Source organism: Neopsephotus bourkii, unplaced genomic scaffold (genome assembly GCF_033783945.1).
Source record: "Neopsephotus bourkii isolate Nb327-2 ecotype Australia unplaced genomic scaffold, CSIRO-AGI_Nbou_v1 NB_1624, whole genome shotgun sequence".
In the NCBI taxonomy this organism is placed as follows: Eukaryota; Metazoa; Chordata; class Aves; order Psittaciformes; family Psittacidae; genus Neopsephotus; species Neopsephotus bourkii.
Genome location: NW_026902099.1, coordinates 11659694 through 11680356, shown reverse-complemented (window position 1 = coordinate 11680356; position 20663 = coordinate 11659694). Strand labels below are relative to the sequence as shown.

The following is a 20663-nucleotide window of genomic DNA, read 5'->3' as shown; positions in this document are numbered from 1 at the left end:
AAATTAAAGCTGGTGTGGTCAGCTTTTATCATGGCAAAAAGCAGCTCCTGATAGCTGTAATCAATGCTCAAGGATTTCAAGCATGCTAAGAACTGACACAGTCTATCTCTTTCCTTCTGCTTTATAATGAGGAAAAGGTGAGCTTGACTTCTGTTCCTTACAGTATTTACTAACCAAAAGCTAACACTGAAGATGATACTCAGTGAGGGTACAGAGAATAACATACTCTCCTTCAAAGCTGAAGGAAAGTCTGGACTTCTCATGGTTTCCATCTACAGAAACTTTCATCCTCCCACGCTCAGAGGAATAAGTTTATTAATGTCAATAGAGAGGGCTGCTGGTCTGAAAGAAGTGGTGTAAACTCTTCTACAAGTTTAGTGCCCTATTTCCCCCCCACCTCCAAACCTCCCCAACTTCCAAAGAAAATCAAGGAAGGGAGGATTACCAAATGCCCTTGTACATATAGCTTTCCTCTGGATTGTCATGTGCACCCAGCTTCAGGTTAAGGAAATCCTGTATTCAGCATAGGTGAAAGCACTAGGTCTCTGAAAGTATTGTCATTTTTATCATCATAATTGTATTTTCTATACAATATATTTTTCGCATTTTATTTTTCATACTTAGTCTCAGTTTTAAGGCGTTTTCCTTTTGAGAAACAAAATTAGATCTGTAATCCGATGTTTCTTTTCTGTTATGTCCACCCCAAGCCCACTTCTGGAGTCAACATCCTTCATTACTGGAGGATTTCAAGAACTCAAAAGAGCCAGCAGTTATCATATGATCACTGCTCTAATTAGTTCTAGTGTTGAAGAAACAGATATAGCTTTGTCAGAATAAAGTAATGTTTAAGAGCAAAAACGAAGACTGTAAAACAAACATGAACAATGAACATGAAGTCTTTTTCTCCATTTTAAATGGTTTCCCTCCTCCTGTTTACACTAACTCCCTCTTAATTCTATTCCCCTGAAAGTGAATCACTTGACTAACTGTATTCATCAAGAAAGCTGCAGAACAGTGTTAAGGTGACTTCAAATATTCATTTATTCATTCAATCTTCCAAACCCAAACAGGATCAGTTTCCAGTTCCAGCAGTGACCTGTTACTCGATCCTGTAAGAGATTACTCAGCCTTCTCTTCTTTTGACAAGAAAGCTCCAATTTCTAGAAAAAAAAAACCCCACAGGCTTTTGTGGGGGGAAAAAAAAAAAAAAAAAAAGAAAAAGAAAGACTTCTGATCATTGCTTTATCTTTCTTGGAGTTGCACAGTTTGTTATTTTTAAATACAGTGGCCAAGGTGATATTCTGGCTAACAGCAATGCTAAACAGTCAGAGTACTTTATGTATCTTGAGAACAACCTCATTAACACCCTCCAGTATAATATTTGCCTTACTGCAAAAGCATCTCATAACTGTTTCCTATTCAGCTTGTAGCCTGCTACACAATCCAAATGCTTTTCTAAAAGACTGACACAACCAATTACTCCCTGGCCTGTATTTGTACAGTTGATAATATTTAGTATAGTTGACAACACTGTTGATTTCAATCCTGCTCTCAGAGTGTGAATTCTTTTCCATTTGGTCTCATTTGCAAATTTAATAAACAGACTTCATTCTAGCAGACTGCTAATGAAAATACTCATTAGAAATGGATGCAGGGACAGACACTGACAGAGCCCTTCCCAGTAAATCACATTTTTAAGATAAGCTTCTAACACCTATTCTCTACAAGTTTTTCCAAACTGTTCTGAACTCACCCAACATTAATTTCATCACAACCATATTTCTTCTGTTTGCTTATGAAACAAAAGACTTAAAAAGCAGGTCTAAATAGCATTTTGTCATGATAGTCAGAAGTGCAGATTTGGGGGTTTTGTTATTTAAAAAAAAAAAAAAGCCAAGTCAACACAAGTCTTGACACTGATGCAAAGGCAACAGAAAGAAGCAAACCTGCTGGTCTAGCTTATTTTGTTCTAACTAGAACCAGAACAGGCTGACATTCACTGTCCACACAAAAGGTCACAGCCCCAACTTTGCCAGCAAAAATTAAGAGTTAGGACAATTATTCAGGGTAAACATCATTTTAGCCTATTTTGGTTTAAGTTTTGTGTTGTAATATAAATTAAACAGAAACAGAATTGTTAATTTCCAAGTACCATTTGCTACTCTGTATTTGGTTTTCCAAAGACAGAAGAAGAAAGCAAGGGAGGGACAGTTGAGTGTTGGCTTTTTACACCACCACTCAGGGGATCATCAACCTGCACCTGGAAAGAGATAAACTTTTAATCTCTCTTCCCCCTGCCCCTCTCCCTAATTAACTGTTGTATAATGTTGCCCTTAAACAATAAATAAAATTGGCCCTACAGAACACAGCATATGGTCATTAGCACAATCTTTCATGTACTGCTTTCTATTTTCACAGTTTCTAAAGCCTTGATAACTGCTTAAGTCAAAACTAACAAGGTAAAATAATACTTCTTATGCCATCTGGTTGAAGAATTATTGTTAGAAAAAGCATTTTTCACAGTGTTTTCAGCTAAATAGTTAGAAAGACTTCAGAAAGGAGAACCCTGCAAGAAATTTGTTATTCTTGATCCTGAGAAGTACTCACAGCTTCTCTAGTGGTTATTCTGCATTCTCCAATTTACTCTGTCAAGTGCTAGTTTATCAGATAATACAAAGAAAATGAAGGAAAGTGTTTTTCTCCAGCTAGTGAAAACACTTGTGAGTTTCAGGTCTCCGAAAATATCTTCCTTCACATTAGAACAAAAAAGCTCTACTATCTTTTCTTCAGCAGGAACACACTTGTGGTTCCAAAGTATTTTTAGCATTCCACTCTCAATTTATACTTCATCTAGAGCATCGTCTACCTTCCTGCTGTCATGGTGACATAACTAAAACACTGAACAAAAGCTCATGCAAGTTCTCTCGCATGCAGTTATGCACCCGGACACAAGGAGAAGTAACAACAATGGGACCTGCCGTGTGTGTGGCACACCCCTTGGCCCTTTGAGAAAGAACAAAAAATTGCAGAATCAAGTCAATCTGGTATGCACTGGTCCCCAACCATCCAGGCCTCGGTTTAATCTGAAACACACAGAAGTGAAAAGTACCCTTCTTTCTACTGATGTAGAACTCCTGACACCTTAACTTTGCAAACTGAAAACGCTTCAACCAAAGCTTTATGCTGAGAAAATTTTAGTGTCTCTTCCCGGGTTGATTCTCTTCTTAATGTGACTTCATTCTGCAAGACTCAAACACTTATTTAAATGTTTACTTTGTAAATCTTGTAGGAACTACAAACAGAAATAAAGTGAGACAGAGACAAAACCCTTCAATATACAGGCCATCAACTGTTCCCCCCCTGTCCACAAGGAACATGATCCTGCCCTACCAGGTACCAGACAAGCTTGCTACAAGCTAAGGGAATATTGTTTGGCTGAAATAAGAGTAAGTGCAGACACTTCTACTGAAAAAAGTTTCACATATTAGTTGACAATCAGACTGCAAGAAAATACTGAGCAAAGTTTCATAGGAATCTGCACTGGATCCAGTACAATCAGTTTGTTTCACGGATAACCTGAACATTGGAACAGTCAGTACTTCTCTTAACCAATCTGAGAACAATGCCAGGCTGGGATAGAGACTGCGCTGCTGCAAGAAATCTCAGTATTAGAATTCAGTATGATTCAAGAGTGTAATTCAGTAAAGAGAACACAAATATCAGCATTTCCACAGAAGTAATAAATAGCACAAGTGAAGAAAACAACCAGTAACTGAGGAAGGCTGTAAAAAAGAAAGAGTTGCTGGGGAATCACAAATGAGCATAAATCAATGCCACACCAATTAAAAATACAAACACAAAAACATAATAAAACCCCCCAAAACACAGAAAACTTAAACAAGGTCAACAACATAAACAAGAGTTTACCTCAATCATAATTCTTTATTTATCCCTGACAAGGCCACTGGAAAGCTGTGTTTATTTTTTTGGGCGTAGTTCTTTACAAGATGATTCACCTCTCTTATAACTTGGATAAGGATACAAAATACATGTCCAGAAAAGTCTATAAAGAAACACTGAACTATGGGGTTTTATTGGTGGTGGTGGGTTGTCTTTTTGGGTTTTTTGGTTAAGCTAAAGGATAAACGATTGATACATAAAGGAATGGTTTTCAGATATTTACAAGCTGATGGTATGGAAAAACAAAATGAGCTTGTTATTACTTGCTCCATTTCCAGAAACCACACAACAGCTCAAGTTGACACCAAGATGTACTCTAGATCAACTGTTTCAGAGCCATTCTCCCCTTCTGGATAATTTTTTTTTTCAGTTTTAGGGGCTTAAAGGACCAATGTAATTAATTTAACAATACCACATCTGCTGTTTGCTGCCTCTTGCTCAGCACTGCAACACTCACCTGCAGGACCTACAGACTGGCATACGAGACTACTTTTTGTTTGTCTAAAGTCACTCTCAGAGGCAGGACTGTTGATAAATTCTCTTCCCAGTTAGAGATCAACAATAACTTGTTTTATCTAGTTGTGCTAATTCCATGGTATACCTTGGGTGCCAGCTGTAGGTAGGAATCCTGAGTGACCAACATTTCTCCGTTTTCAGGAGTTTGTTTTCCTCAAGGATTGAAATAGTTTAGCCTAACCCCCTTATGGTCTTTACAATTATCATAACCCAATACCAATTAGATGCTTATGACTTACAGGAATTTTAAAATTGATTTAAAGCAAGTTTCACTGAGGTTAAAGTCTGTTGCAGGAGATTAAAACTTGAAAATTAAGCATCAGAGATTCACATGTAGAGTTCAAACACTATTATATGCACAAATCAAACCAAAGACTTGAAAATTAACCTTGAGCTACCCTTGCTGCATTTGCTCAGTTTAGGTTCAAATGTATGGAAAACTACTTCATAGTTTTACTTGCTACAGTTTCAGTATTTGAGGAGAGGAAAAATTTGGTTGTTGAAGATACTTTAAAAAAAGGGTCACCTCATAACAAAACACTTCACAAGCTATTTCCTTAGCAGATCAGAATAGTAAGAAGGTATTTGTTTTGGGAAGCAATGAATTATTAACATCTTGTAGAACAAATCTAAAAAGTTAGCAAAAAAGCAAGAACTGCTCAACAATTGTATTATAAATAAAGCAGAAGTGTGCAATTGCATCTTTCAAATACATTAAGATTTACCTGCAACACCATTCAATTCGGCCTTCTCCTTCACAAGTTTTTGCCCAGTGATTATCTGCAAGGTTTTTCATTGCCACAGCATATTCACACAGAGTTTCCTCATCCTCACAGTGCTCACGCCAGATCTTATCAAAGTCTCCCACTGAACAAAACAACAACAAAGAAACTGCACATTAGATATAAAGTGTCTCATTATATCCATGGCAAAATCCCCATCTTCCAGTTAAAAGAAGTTACGTAACACACCAAGAGATTACTTTACCTGCATGTAACAAAAACAAGGTCCCCTTTCTCTAGTCACAGACAAAAGTCCAGGTTTTGAAGAAGGAAAGAACCCTTGGGTACTTGAGAAACTAACAATATTCTCAGCATACTGATTCTGTTCAGTTTGTTCTGTGAAATTCACATCCCTGGGAAGCTTTGCTTTCAGGTCTCTCTGCATGAGTATTAACATGACACATTTCAGAAATGAAAGACTGAAAGGTTTCCTAGTAGCACTCATGTTCATGGGAAATACCATGGATGATACTACATGCAAAAATGCCAAAAGAAAGCTTAGTCCAGAATACAGATTTCTTTGGATACATTGGAAAAGGAATTCAAGCGTTCACTGATGTCTGTCTGATCTACGCAGTTCCAATGAATTAGCTTCTAGGGACTACTGAATCAAATCAACTAGTCAAGAAATCACAGATAAACTCATCTGCTGATCCCTAGGGACAGATGCATTTCCATGCTCCACATCTTGCTGAAAAGAAATCTTGCCGTTAAGTTTTGGCACTTCGAAGTATTTAAAAGGATTATTTTCCCTCTTTTGCTACTAAGGATCCACTTCTACCTTGCTTTACATAATGTACTGCTGAACAAAGTCAAGATAAATGCTAGTTGTGCCTAGCCACAATTCCTACTGCAGTTTCTATACGTCAAAACTCTTGGTATACCTTACTAGAACGGATTTCTGCCTTAAGAAAGAAAAATACATGCTCAATAGTATCATCTCAGTAGTCAACTGTTTCTTAATCACAAATGTGTGCACACATCTAATATAAATATATAAAGCTGTAGAATGAAAATATCTACTGATTTTGCACTTATAAACTGATAGAACTAAAACCAAGTTTTCAAGAGCAGAGATATACTTCAACCTTTGACTTGGCCAACCAATACACTTTTCACCACATGGCTCCAGAGCCAGTTTTTATAGTACCCTAATATTACAAAGAAGCATTTTAAAAGTGTATCAAGCAGAAGCTAGCTATTAATATCTGCTGAAGCCTGAAAGTAGTTTACAGTATAACCCATCCTTCTCCTATCATAAGAGATTTCTGTTTCAAACCCACTTTCAATTTCTTTGATGTGCTTTGTTTTAATTAGCAGTAAATAACAGATTTCTTCCTTTTTCAGTAATGATCCCTCACCTCACCTGTCCTCCCCTTACAAGTAGACTGGGTATGATGGACAAGTATAGATTGCTGCATACTTAGAAGATTTAAACCAACCATCCAGGCTACTCCCTATTTAAGTTTGGTTTAGGGATGTCACAGCAATTTTCTCTTCAAAATAATAATCTAGCACACTTGTCCAATCATCAAAATGAGTCATGTTTAAAATTAGTTGTTTATACTCCCTTGTGCGAGATGGCAGCTAAGATGGAAGGGAGTGGTCATGATCTTAGTTTTAACAAAATAGGGAAGCTATGCAAGAAATCACGTATTCTGACTGCTATTCAACAAGCATATATGAGGAAGTTATTAGACCAGACAAAAAAATAAAAGTAGTATTATAATTGAGTGGTATTATTTCCTCATTATTTCCCAAGTGATCCAAGCTCAGAAACATATGCTTTATAGGAAAGGTACTAGCGTGGTCACCAGCTGACCATCAGAGAAAACAGCCAAATCGTAGGTAGGCCCTAGAGACGTTTCAGCTAAAACCTGAGTGTGTCACTTTTTCAGAGCTTTCAGGGTTGTAGGAACAATCACACAGGAGGAAAGCACGTACTCTACTAATGAAGAAAGCAAGAAAAGGGGCCACACCAAGCACAACTCTTACAAATCTTGATTGCTTGCGTTGACAAAGTGCAGAACCTATGTGCAGAACAGCACCAAGCCAGAAAGCGCTGGCCAAGGTCAAAACATATTCTCAGTAGCCAATTAATTCTGGTGCAATTTAGATAAAGTTTCCTACTTCCTGTGCCACAGCACTCTGAGTCTTACTGCATACTCCAGACAACTGTGAAATGGTTGAATAACGTGCAGTTGCAAAAGTTCTGTTTGAAGAATACATGGCTAATTAGAACAGAAAAAAAGTAACAAATGAGCATTTACCAAGGGAAAATATCACAAATACAAAATCCCAAGTTTATTACTGTTGTTCTTTTATTCCATTACTTCATATGGTCTATTCTTTAGCAATTACTCTATTTCCAAATACCACTTTTCTTTAAAACTTAAGAAGTAAGACAGATGGGGAAGAAGAAATATGTAATGACCAGATGTCCTTAACCTAACTACCCAGTCCTTTCTTATGGCAAAGCAGCGATACCTCCTTAACACTCAGTCCCTGTTCTCATAGCAATACTTCTTATTTCCTTCTGAACAAAGCAGAGATTTTCACCTCTTTCTAAAAATCAGACAAGGGATCCTAAATTTAGACATATAGCAACAGACCTGGAGCTGACTACTAGCACTCTAGGACATGAACTTTGGGTTATAACAGAGCTGCTTATGACAGTAACAGCTTCTTGGCACTGAGTTGACAAGAAAATAAAACTGAATGATAAAGACTATTAGGAGAGACATACAGAAAAAAAGTGAAAAATTTATCACAGAGTCATCCTGTCACACATCCTATATCAAGTCAATTCTGTGTGCACTTCTCGTTTGTTTTCATTTACCTACACAGCAGGTCTAGAGATACAGAAAATGTCAATGCGGGACAGATCCAGCACAGATTCTGCATGAGGAACACCTACGTAAAGGTAAGAAAAAGGCAGATGACAGCAGGAGAGGGCAGACCTACTCAAGATAACAATGACAGAGGAAGCGTAAATACAGAACATCTTGTTCTAAGAACAGGAGACCTTCAGGAAAAGTATAAAAAGACAAGTCCATATTCAAAGATGCAACTTCTAACTCAGGGGCTCCTAGACAATGAAACCAGCAAAAGGCAGAATTTTCGGCAAGCACTCCAGCAGCACTTCTCACACATTCTTGTCTAAGCATCTGCTGTTGATCCACTGTGAGTACTGGGTTTTATATGATGCCCATTTGTCTTATCTTAATGTAAGCTCCAAAATAACTGCAGATAAAGGGTGGTCTTAAGACACAGGCACAATTGTGCATGGACTTTCAAAGAAGGGTCTGAGGTCCAATTTCCCTTGAGCGAGTACTATGGTGTTGAGTTGGTGTTTTTTCCCCCTGTTCTTCTCCAGGGTTAGCTCTGAGAAGGCACAGACAGACACATTAGATTTACAGGAACTTTATTTCCAAACTTATGCTCCAGTACTGAGTTGAAAATGCAAATAATGCTTCCTATCTGCTGAAATTTTGAGGAAGTGGCTACAACAGGTCTTGCAGCATCCAATTTCAAACTGATGCCCAGAACACACTAGAGCTATGTATTAATTTTTTCAAGCAATACATTATAATTCATGTGCTAACACTGCATTAGCTCCAGTGTAGTTAAACATTTATTTATTAATCATTGCTTATATAATCAAAAAGGCAGTAAAATATGCAGGAAAATTTCACCACAAAACTAATGGTTACTAAAGAAATAAGATAAATAAAATCTTTTGTTAAGCAATCAATAATGCTGTAAATTAAATAGATGTTTGTGGTAGGTTATTCTAAAGCAATAATAATAAAATAATAATGTCTTGCAGCTTTGATCACATCTTAAAGTTAATATTTGAATTTGTGCAGTATACATTTCATCTCATGTACTCAGGATGATACCATAAAATGAAGTTAAAGACTACTCAACGCTCTTACCATGCACTTGGGGATCAACTTTTATGCATTTTAAAACCTGTTTGAAGCACTGACTCTTCAGAGATCTTCATACATCTCAGATCTCCATGAAGAAACCAGTTATGCCAGCATCCAGCTGCAAAGTGTGATCAGCAAGACTGGCTCATAACAGGAATTTCACACACGTCTCAAGTCAGTACAGTGACATTTTAAATTTAATGTTTGCTCTCCTCTTTATCAGAATTGCCTGGAAAATAAGTATTACCTGCTCTTCATGTTGAAGATTAATTATTCCTTTAAAAACAAAAAAGCCAAAAGCCCACCTCTTTCTAGCAACTGTCAGTGAACAAATGACTGACCAATTTGTAGGTTCTTTGTAACATAGCTTGTTCTAATGCAGTAACAAAAATCCAGTATTGTTTACCTAGAACAGATGAATCCCTCTAAATGTTTTCCACCCACATTAATATAGCCCGCATAATAGCCAAATCATAAACCCAAACCCAACCACAAAGTAATCAGCAGTTTCTGAACCCTGTCACAGACAGAACAGGTCAGGCATGAAGAAGTTATTTTTAAATGATCCTAATTACATGAGAGCTTTAACTGTGGGTAACAGCACTGGAGACCTAACGTTAGCTGGAAGTTTCAACAACCAAAAACACTTATAATAAAGAAGAAAGAGTCATACGAGCTCAGTAAGACTTCTTGTCATTACACGTTTATTTACAAGATCTCATCAGGGGTCCCCAGTAGAGCATGAGAAGACCAAGTTTGTCATTCTTAGTGAGACAATCTCACACCATAACTCTTCTCTCCAGGCAGTCTGTTTTGAAGAGCAAAAATGCAGCTTTCTTCCATCCTAATTTCTGTCTTGTTTATTTTAAAAATACATTTAATATATTTCTTATAGGGTGTTAAGTGGGACTGTCATTTAAGGTATGTTTATGAAATAGAAAAATTTATTAGTCAACTATTCTTCAACTTCTGACAGAACAAATCAATTGGTATTTTAAATAAATCACAACCCTCTGTATTAAAAAAAGAAACAGAGCTCAGTTTTGCTAAAGGCAGTATTTTTCATTTTGGAATGGGACTGAAACCCAAACAACCTATTTGAATCATTCTGCTTTATCAAGCAATAAAATAGTAAAGTCATTCAGAGTTACAAGTGCTATCTGTACCCGCAAGACAAGTTTTGTAATTATTCATTTCCTTAATTTGATTGGTGCTCTTCAGAAAAACAGTGCAGTCATCTCTGACAAGCTCAAAAGCAAGTACAAAATACTTCATCCACCACCAAGCAAGACCTTGTATCCCAAAATTTAACTGACAAAACCCGCCCCAAAAAATAAGAAAAAAAACCCCAACCACAAACCTATTTAAAAAAAACAAGTGTTTAAAGGATGCCTGCCTACATGCTGATACAAATTGGTAATGCAAAAAAAACAAAACCCAGATCCGATCCAATGCCTTTTCAATACTCCTGTTTAACAGCACACTACATTCCCACCTACATCTTTGATGGCTCTAGTAGAGGAGAAAATAAGGTCAATACACTGACTAACAATGAAAGACAAGCAAAAGTGACATGTTCGTATTTGTACAACAGTTATTAATAAAGCTCTTTGAATTGCTCATTGTATAAAGCAAACCTATCCCCAGAATTAAAGCGTCCATGACAATGCTGGATAACTTCAGATAAAATCTGCTGGCACTAGCAATTTCTAGCAAGACCTCTGAGCTTTCTTTTCTGTTGTTGATGGTGAGGCACTGCAGAATGAAGAAAACCCATCTGATTTTTAGCTTCTTAACACTGCCTCTTCACTACTTGCTAGAAACAGTAAACATACTAATTTTCTACAATATGCTGAACAATAAATGGGAAAAGCAACCCTATGCTGCCCATGAGGCTAAAGCTGAAATCAAATTCCTATGAATACCTGACAAAATTTTTGTCATTAACTGTGAATTGTCAGTTGACATTTAGCTGTCTATTAAATGTCTTGATGCTGTGGTAATGATCAGTAAAAGTAATTACAAGAAGAATATCAGCTAATATGCTATTTACAAGTTACAGAGTGCACAAGATAAACTAGAAACTTATTGAACATCTGCCTTACTAAAACAGTATATCCAGTATTTCTTATGAAAGGCATTAGGCAGTTTTTGGCTTCACAGTTTTCCAGTTTTACATGTCTAAATACAGAACATGAAGTTCAAGTTGGACAAAGTTCAAGCAGTCAGAGCTAATATTTTCCTTCTCTTTGTCTGACTAGTGTTTGTTATAAATTCCTTAGGATTTACCTGAAATATTTCACAATAAAATCTTAAAGAAAACCCAACATAGAATCTCATTTTCTCTATCTAAACTTTTCTTCCCTCTATTCACACAGAAAGGATTCATTGACCAAATGAGAGCTTCTACATTTGACTTGGCAGGTAAACTTCCTATCTATCTGTTTACACTAAATAGACAACCGGGGCACAGACCATCTGCTATTGAAGACATCTACTGCAGTCAGCTTAAATCACCCAGAACAATGACCTGGGTCTCTGATCTGCTACAAATCACTGATGGCTGTCACACAAACAGTGGGGAGCCTATTTGTGCTAGTTTAAGCAATTACTGCCCCCAGGTGTTGTATCTACTCTGATGGAAACTATCACCCCCCTCCTATTCCCCAAAGCTGACTTCATGGGATGGAACACCACCAACACAGAGATGAACATATTATCAGAAACTACTGATTTTGGTAAATTTCTGCAAATGCAGAAGCAAAAATGGGAAACAGATGAGGCATAGGTACAGATTTCATTAGGCTAACCCTGCAACAGGAATACCATATTCCCCCCAAGGCAATAAAGGAGCAGGGAAGAAGGTTACATACAGTTGTTTGCTCAGAGGGTGCAAGTCTGCGCCACAGCCAGTGTGTTGCTTTCAAAAACCCTGAGCTAACTACTACATGATACCAATGATTAAATCCCCCAAACTCTACAACTATGGGATTTCTAAAGAAACTTCCTTGCAAATCTGTGGTGTGCAAACTGAAAGGGCAATCATATCTTAATGCTTATGTCATAAAATTGCATTAATTTTAATGAAACGGAATTTTGTTTCTATTGCTTGAAAAATGTAACAGTTACTATTACAAAATGTCTCCCTCTTCCAAGAAATTAATGCAACTGGGAAAAGACAAATGGAGACCTTGAAAACTTACGTTTATTTCTACAGTAAACCAGTTACATTTAACAAAAAGGAGTAACAACTGTTAACTTACATAGATGTCAGTGACAAAGTTTTCCTGTCCCGTGAAAATGCCACTATTTCAAAACGTTTCCTGTTTCACATCAGGAAGAACTTCAGCTCTCTCAAGGTTCTTCACGAAAAACATGCAAGCAGAAGAGACCATGAAGCAACTGATTTCAGAATGACATTTCTCCCATGAATGTCTGAACCACTAACCTACTCAGGACACTTACTATCATCAGGCAGGGTACTACTGTAAATTCTTCCTAATTTTCTGAATTTGGAAAACTCATGATAAAGTTATTATCCATTTCTTTGACATTTCAACAACCCTTTCTTTAAAGGAATCAGACTACCATCTAGGATTGTTTCTATCAGCTCCTGTGACACAGTAACTAATACCCAGACAAGTACCAGTTCTGTGTGATTTTAAGCCTGAACAGCTTTAACAAGTGTGTAGAAGGAGAAATGAAACATCTTCGTGAACACACTGCAAAATATTTCATAAAATACCTTTACAGATAAGCTCAGCATTTATTCCCACTCGCACTTAACAGGGATTTCCAGGGAGAAGTAGAGAGTCCTGTAAATCATCTTTCCAGTCTATGTACAAAACCATCTACAACTGAGGCTCATAATGCATAATGAAAGCGTTTACTTGATAAATACAGCCCTGCATGACTATAAAAGTAATAAACAACTCAGGGAAAAAAAGACAAAAAGATTGACTCTGTATCAGGGGAAGGGATTTTTACCACAGTAAAAATTAAGCCTATTTGGCTGCTACAAGCAACAGGAAACAAACAAATATCACATAGCAGATGTTCAGCAGATCATGTTGAGCTCCCTACAAACCTCTAAATCTGCTTTTACAAGCCTATCGGGCTTGACAGACATGAGCATGCATGCAGTATATGAGGAATACATGCACATATGCAACTGATACAACATGCTCCAGCCCACAGCTGCAGGTGCCCAAAGGATGCATACAAGAAGATCCTATAAAATTTGGGGTCATGTACAGTACCAGGCAACAGAACCAGGAGACTGAAGCAAACACTGGTTTTCCCCACCCCAATGTTTTAACAGGCTAGTGGGAAAAATTCAAGACTCATGAAAAACCCTGATTTCTGTACTAAGTGCTTGTGTCAAGCATGTTTCTGAAGTTCTGGAGTTTCTCTGAAGTGAGTAACTGAGCATTTGAGAGCTGTTTTAGCTTTTGGATTTTACTCTGGTGTGTAAGGTAATTAGGATGAAACTAATGCATTCTAGATGGGAAGCAGGAGTAAAACTTCAAAAAAACACAAGTCTTACGCTAACAAGATACACTCCTAAGTGAACATGTTACACCTCAGTGTCTTTCGTTCGCACTTGAAGTTTTCCTCATGGAGACAAAATTTATATGCTAACCTGAGGAATTATGTGTATAATCAGGAACCAGCAGACAAGCATTGTCTGTCTTTATCAGTGCTTTAGTCTGAAACAACTTTTAACTAATTTACTCACAAGGATTAACTAATTTAGTTGACACATTCACTCCCTGTGGACAGGGACCAACCACTTTGATTTGAAAAAAACACACCTTTTTTCCCCCACTAAAGTCTCCGCACTCATTTGATAAACCTCATTAAACCATTCTAAAATATACAGCACAATACTGCCATAGGAGCCACAGTGGAAAAAGAGTATCCTGCAGACATGAAATACCAAATCTGACATGGCATTTATGATTACATACTTTCCTTATTTACTAATGAACAACAGGGGAGTGTAAGGGGAAAGACAGGAAACTGAAAAGAATGAAAAGAAGATGAAAAAGGAGAAAAAATATAACTATTCCCACTAGAAGTCATACTAGATCATTAACATTCTGAAAATAGGAAAAGGTAGGTACTAGTCACACAGTAAAAAAAGCTAATGTTGTTGAAGGAAGAAAACCCCAATGCACTTCAACACAAACCAAAAAGAATTCACGTTGAACAATTTCAAACACGGCGAATGTTTTGTCATACACTGGCATGCTCTGGGATTAGGGTATGACATGAGCCACAAAACAGAAGTACATACGAAACTCATCCACCATACTTAAAAGTGGTTCAACAAATGCAGAAATTGAAAAAGAAGCCAAGATTCAGCCTTGACAGATCTGAAGAGCTGCAATATTCCATCAGGAAAAAAAACCATCAAGCCCTTTAGATGACATGATGCTGACTAAACTTTACTGTAGTAATTCCTTGTAACTGCAAAAAGTTTTTCTGTGATGCATCCCTAGTTAAGAAATATTTCTCTTGCACTTTGACAAGTATGGAACTTCTTCAGAAACCCGCTAACTTGCAGTTTTGAAGCATATTGTCACTTGTGCACTGACTCATCTTCAAAAAAGAAGGGGAACCATGGCAGAAAGTAAAACAAAATTGTAACAATGGTGCCAGTTATAAGCAAGTCAGATAATACACTGACTCGCCTTTTACAATTCCCCATTGAAACATCAGCCTTGCTAACATCAGCAAGGCAAATGAATTCCACAAAAAATCAGCTTATTAAAATCAAGCCTGTATAACTTCTATCAATGAACATCTCAGTGTCTCAAGGCCACATCTATTTCTCTCCTACACTTCTAACAGAAGACACTAACTTAAGATCATAATACAATAACAAGGGCTTTCTTAGACTTATCCACCCTGTGCAACATAATCATGTAGCTTTCAGAAGAATAGTCGCCATGCTTTTTCCTCCACCACCAATATTAATATGTGATCCTATTTTAGATACCTAAAAAGCACCGAAGTCCATGCAACAGATATTCTAGTACTGATTGCTTATTTAGACAAAATGGAAACTAGTTTCACAGAATTCTAGTAAACATGAGAAGAGTTAGAAAAAGACAAAACAAAAATAAGCACAACACAAGGCTCTGGGATAAAAGACTCTAGAATAATACAGAGAGCTCTGTTTCTGCTTCATATGGAAGTGGATGCAGTGCACTATGGAGTCACAAGGTTTTCCCTGTGTAGTAAACTCTAAGCATATAACCAAGGATGCATTTCTCCTTGCTTTTTCATACCCAAGTTATAATTCAGATCATACTGAAAAATTACAAATGATTTGTTACTTTTATATTTCTCTTCATCAAACTGTCAACTTTGTTTTTGTCAGGGTAATGTACTTGCCAGTCAGTACTGCAAAGTATTAGAAAGCAAAAAAAACCAAGGAAAGCTCCTTCAGAGGTCAAGTACATCCAAGTATTACAGAGGGACACTAAAGACATTTAGGAAGGAGATCCTCAAGCCTGCTTTTAGAATCATGGACAAATGTAGGGAGAAGACTCCAAAACCAAAATTCCAGAACTGAAAGAACCTAATATATGAAGTATTATGACTACTAAGTGCTAGTAATATGTACAGAGCACCTAGGATTGGATGAATAGGTAATGGATGGAACTGTCCTTGTGGCAGAGGCATGAGGTGATGATTGGTTTTTAACTCTCTCCATGAACATACACAGTGTTGCTAATTTACAGCAACTTGAAAATTCACTGCAAAGTCTTCATTAACACGATTTACAGGACATAAGAAGTAAATTCAGAGTAGGGATGGCTCTTTCAGTTAAGCAGTTACACAAAACTTACCCCTGCATACTAACTTGCTCTTTGCTGAGACATAGGCTTCCATGTAGTTTAGGCTCTCATCTATAAAAAGTTCAGTTGTTTACAGAGATTGCCCACATTTTTTAATATAACAGTGCCAATGCTTGTCTGTCTTAATCTGCTGGCACTCTGAAATAACAGAGAAATATGAACTGCTAAAAGCCTGACTCCTTTGCTAGAATTTGAACTTTAAAACGTACAACATTTCTTCACTCAAAAGTTGGAAAAACAAGTGAGATCCTCCCTTTTGACTCACCAAGGCCAAAATAAACAGCAACTTTTGATCAGTGTCTAGATAGGTAGATATCTCTGCCCAAATCCCATGGACAGGCTCCTGTGGAGACTTCTGCAGTTCACAAAGCAGTATGACATTGTTTCTTTAAGAGTGCCATACACAGAAAACAGGCAAGAAATCATGCCTGCAACAGCAAGAGTTCCCATTTTATGACTACCCTTCTGCAGGTACCCACCAAAGGGCTGTGGACTCACTGAAAGAATGAATGGAGGATAAATTTTTTTGTAACCTGTGTTATAAAGGAGATTGAACAGATTATTACAATCAACCAGAGGAAGCTGCAAATTTCAGCAAACAAATCTCAACTCTGACACTCATCTGAAAGCATTTCTGGGAGGTTTTAAGCATTCCAATACCACTCATAAGAACCTTGCACAAGGGCGTTAATACTGATGACAAAGTAGATTTTTCAGGACTCAGAGTAATTTATTTTGTAACAGCTTTTTCCCAACTCTTTTGCTTACTGCTCCAGCCTGAACTATTTCTCCCCAGCTGAAAGACAGAAGGCACAAACAATTCACAAAGACCCATGCCTTTCCAGATCACCATTCAATCCCTCCTGGCGTTCGCAACTGACTGTTCTCACTCCTGCATATCCTCAGTGTGGAAAACACTGCTGTACGACTTAGAAGCTGCCGGTGGCCAAAGGCCTAGCTGTCAGCTATTCAAAGCCGCACAGAGCAGTAAGGCAGGGCCATTCGGAGGGACCCATATCCACACACAGGTAGCACACCTTTAGCACCTTTTCACCTCGCAGCATCATCCCTGCACACCAACCCACAGGAAAAGCTCTGGCAGATGAGCTGCGAGCCCTCCCGAGCCAGGAAGGGCTCTCCGCTATCAAGAGCTCCAGTAAAGCGGCAGGACCCCGGCAGATCCGGCAGCGGCTGTGGGCACCCGGTGCCGGCCGAGCCCCCCGCCTCCCGGGGAGGAGCAGGAAGCGCACCCGGCGCGGCTCCCAGCCGCTAACTCCCTGCCGCTGCCCCCCCCGACACACCCCCTTCGGCAGCGGTTCGCAGCTCCCACAGGGGCTGCGGACACCGGGCCGGCCCGCGCGGAGCCCGACTCCCTCCTACCGCCGCCGCACAGCGGCTGCTTCCCAGACCACCCCCCCACCCCTCCCACGCGGAGCGGAGCGGCCGGCCCGGCCTGGGCTGCGCGGAGGGGGCGGCCCCGTCCCCCGCGGTTACCTTCCCGGTACTTCTTGCGCAGCCGCCGGTGGACGCTCTTCACCACCCCCGACAGCTTCTCCTGCTCCAGCTTCCGTTCCTGCGCCGGGGGCTGCTGCGGCGGCAGGGGAGCAGTGGCAGTGGAGGCGGCGGCGGCGGCAGTCCCGCCGGGCAGTGGCTGTGGAACGGCCTCCATGGTGTAATTGCTGCTCCGCCGCGCGCAGCCCGGCTGAGGGGAGGCGTGAACACCGGGCTCTATGGCAGGGGCAGGCATGCGCTTGCTCCGCCCGCTCGGCATGCCGGGAGATGGAGTCCGCCGCCGTCGGGCGGGACGGGGAGCTGGGCGCCAAGCGGCCTGTCGCTGAGAGTGCGGGTTGGCCGCACAGCGGGAGTTCCGGGCCTGCGGGCTTGGCGGATTCCAAGACTTTCTCAGGTATGGAGCAGGTAGCCCTGGGTGCTTGACGGACTAGTGCAGGAGTTAGGTGAAAAAACATGAAGGGTCCAGGGGCAGTGTGAATTCTGAAGGGGGCCCTCAAGGATGCTGGAGAGAGACTGTTCATCAGTGACTGTAGTGATAGGACAAGGGGTAACAGGTTAAAGCTTAAACAGGGGAAGTTTAGATTGGATATAAGGAGGAAGTTCTTTACTGTTAGGGTGGTGAGGCACAGGAACGGGCTGCCCAGGGAGGCTGTGAATGCTCCATCCCTGGTGGTGGTCAAGTCCAGTTTGGACAGAGCCTTCATTGATGTCGCCTGGTATGACACAGGGGGTTGGAACGGGATGATCTCAAGGTCCTTTCCAACCCAAACCATTCTGTGGTTCTGTGTTTCCAGGGCATGGATGCAGCGGGGGCCCTTCTCCCCTGCATTACCCCAGCACACATGCTGCCTAGAGACCCCTGTAGAAGTCTGTGTGACTCCCTCTGAAGTAGGATGGTAATACCCACCCCAGGCCTACAAAAGACCTTACAGAAACAAACTGAGTTCAAAGTGAGGTAAAGCAAATCTGGGTAGGCTGGTGTTCACGGTGTGAATGCGGGTATCTGAAGAGCACGATTTTGTATGGGCTTTTTTCTGTTTAGGTGGTGCTGCTGTGCCTGTTCCTAGGCAGAGCACAGTTTTCATGTGGAAGTACACTACTGGAGCAGGAGCAACAACTGCAGCCAGCAAAACTGCCCCTTACAGGGAAAGACCTTTGTCTGCAGCTTCTGCCAGCTGCAACCTTTCTCCAGACCCAAAGTGTTTTAGTTCCCTCTTTCAGCTGTCATTGGAAATAGGACAGACAACACCACTCCTCACAAGATCATGGCAGGGAAATCTGCCATGAAGTCGCTTGCTTGTTTGTCTTGGCCAGAAGCAGCTAATTGTCTCCTCTGAAGATGTTAGAAAACATTAAGGAGGTAATTGTGGCTACAATTAAATCGGTGACAAATCTGACTTGGGTAGGGTCAAGATTTCATCCTAATGAGAAGTCAGTGACACATGCAGTGGGTGTATAACAGGTCCTTATCAGCAATGTGTCAGTCCTGCCAAAAAAAATTGCAGCTAATCACAGAGCACAGTGAAGTTCTGCTGTTGGGATAAATGTCTTTGAAGGTACAATTATCCAGACAAAAAAAAACCCAATGTCCAAACAAAAGCTTTGCATTGTTACTGACTGCAAAGACATCCCTTTTCCACTTCACTCTGAGCTGTGTGGGCAAATACTGCATCACACCCAGTGCCCTGAAATGGGGGTTGTACACTGTGCCCAAAGGTCCAGGTGTTTCAGTAGTGTTATTTTTCAGTAAATGCTTACAAAACTTTAGTGTAGTTTGGATCTTCCATCACCGTATTTACATGCCATAATTTATTGTCAGAATATTAATTTTTTTAAATGAAAATACAGGAGAATATTGAAAAGGAGAATTAAATCTTTTGCTCCTGACGTCAGCACTAAGAAAAGAAAGAGAAGTGTAGTGATCGTGTTATTCTTTCTGGTAGATTTTTCTTTTCATTTTGAAACTGAAAAAAAGAATGATCATGTGTTAACAAAAATAACACTAATATATATTGATTTGACTTGGAAAACATCTGAAAATCAGCTTCTCATAGGGGTTATTTTATTTCATATTCACCAGATTAGTCCAGGAACTCAAATCCAAATTAGAAGTGATTGCTGAGGTTAATGATAGCTTTCTGAAATATTTCTATTACTAGCTTTATATGCAAGTGCATATAAGAAGAATTAAGATGGTGTAAAAGAGATTACATTGATACGTACAAGGAACCTTTTGGTTAAGGAGGAGCCTACACAGTGGTTGATGTTCCTTCCACTTTTACATTGTGTAGGACTTTGGGAAGCACAGGAAGAGAAAAAGCATGAGATAGTCTTCTATGTGCAGCGTGATCCTATAGGAGAGTATTGAGGGGGTCTTCTCAGAGGAGTAGGAGTACCAGTGACAGAAAAGACATAGAGGCATTTGGAAGATGCCTGACAGATACTTCTGTGACATCAAGCCCCCCACTCCCTCAGTTGTGAGCATCCGTAGGGCACACAGCCAATATGTGAGTGGATCTGGATGCTGGTAAATTGGAAACCTAATTGTAGAACTGGAAAATCGGGGAACTTGCACATAAGTGAAATGTACTCTCTCAGATTAATAATAAACAGTTACTCTTTAATTTATGTTCTTTTGATTTCAGTTCTCAGGAGTGCTTGCCAAAACTGACAAAGTGGTTTTAAATACAAAGTGGATTTAATTTATCACCATTATTTTAAAACTTACAGTATTAATAGTCCTACTAGGACTTTACAGTTTTTACATAACTCTCCTTTTTTAATAAAAGTTAATTATGATGCTTTATATTTTCAGTATGTTGTTTATTTTCTGATATGTTATAAATACGCCTATGAGGGAAAAATTCCCACTCAGTACTTCAGTGCACAGACTACTTTCATATCTTGGTGTACAAGCTATTCTGAAAAAAACAGGAAATAGGGAAGTATTGACTTTTTAACATAAGTGGTTCTATATGAAAGTAGACCAAGATATAAAATACATTTTTCCTTCTTAAAGATGTGGCTTAGCACTTTAATGCTTCAGTAAGCAAGTAAACAGCATTTACCAGATGTCAAGTATGTCCAGG

At 39.3% G+C, this 20663-nt stretch overlaps 1 protein-coding gene across 2 annotated transcripts in view; it reads right to left on the bottom strand.

The window, feature by feature from the left end:
- Positions 1 to 17773, bottom strand: part of BMT2 (base methyltransferase of 25S rRNA 2 homolog) — a 35453-nt gene extending 17680 nt beyond the window's left edge. Inside the window, exons 1-3 of one of the 2 annotated variants that reach the window (XM_061373089.1) lie at positions 17557 to 17623; positions 15524 to 15604; positions 5202 to 5343 (exon numbers count right to left, since the gene is read on the bottom strand). In XM_061373089.1, the coding sequence (XP_061229073.1) occupies positions 5202 to 5272 (71 nt within the window). In that variant the 5' untranslated portion in view covers positions 5273 to 5343; positions 15524 to 15604; positions 17557 to 17623. Of the gene's footprint in view, positions 1 to 5201; positions 5344 to 15523; positions 15605 to 17556 lie in introns of both variants that reach the window. The other variant, XM_061373088.1, reaches the window with a different exon arrangement.
- Between the last annotated feature and the right edge of the window lie 2890 nt (positions 17774 to 20663).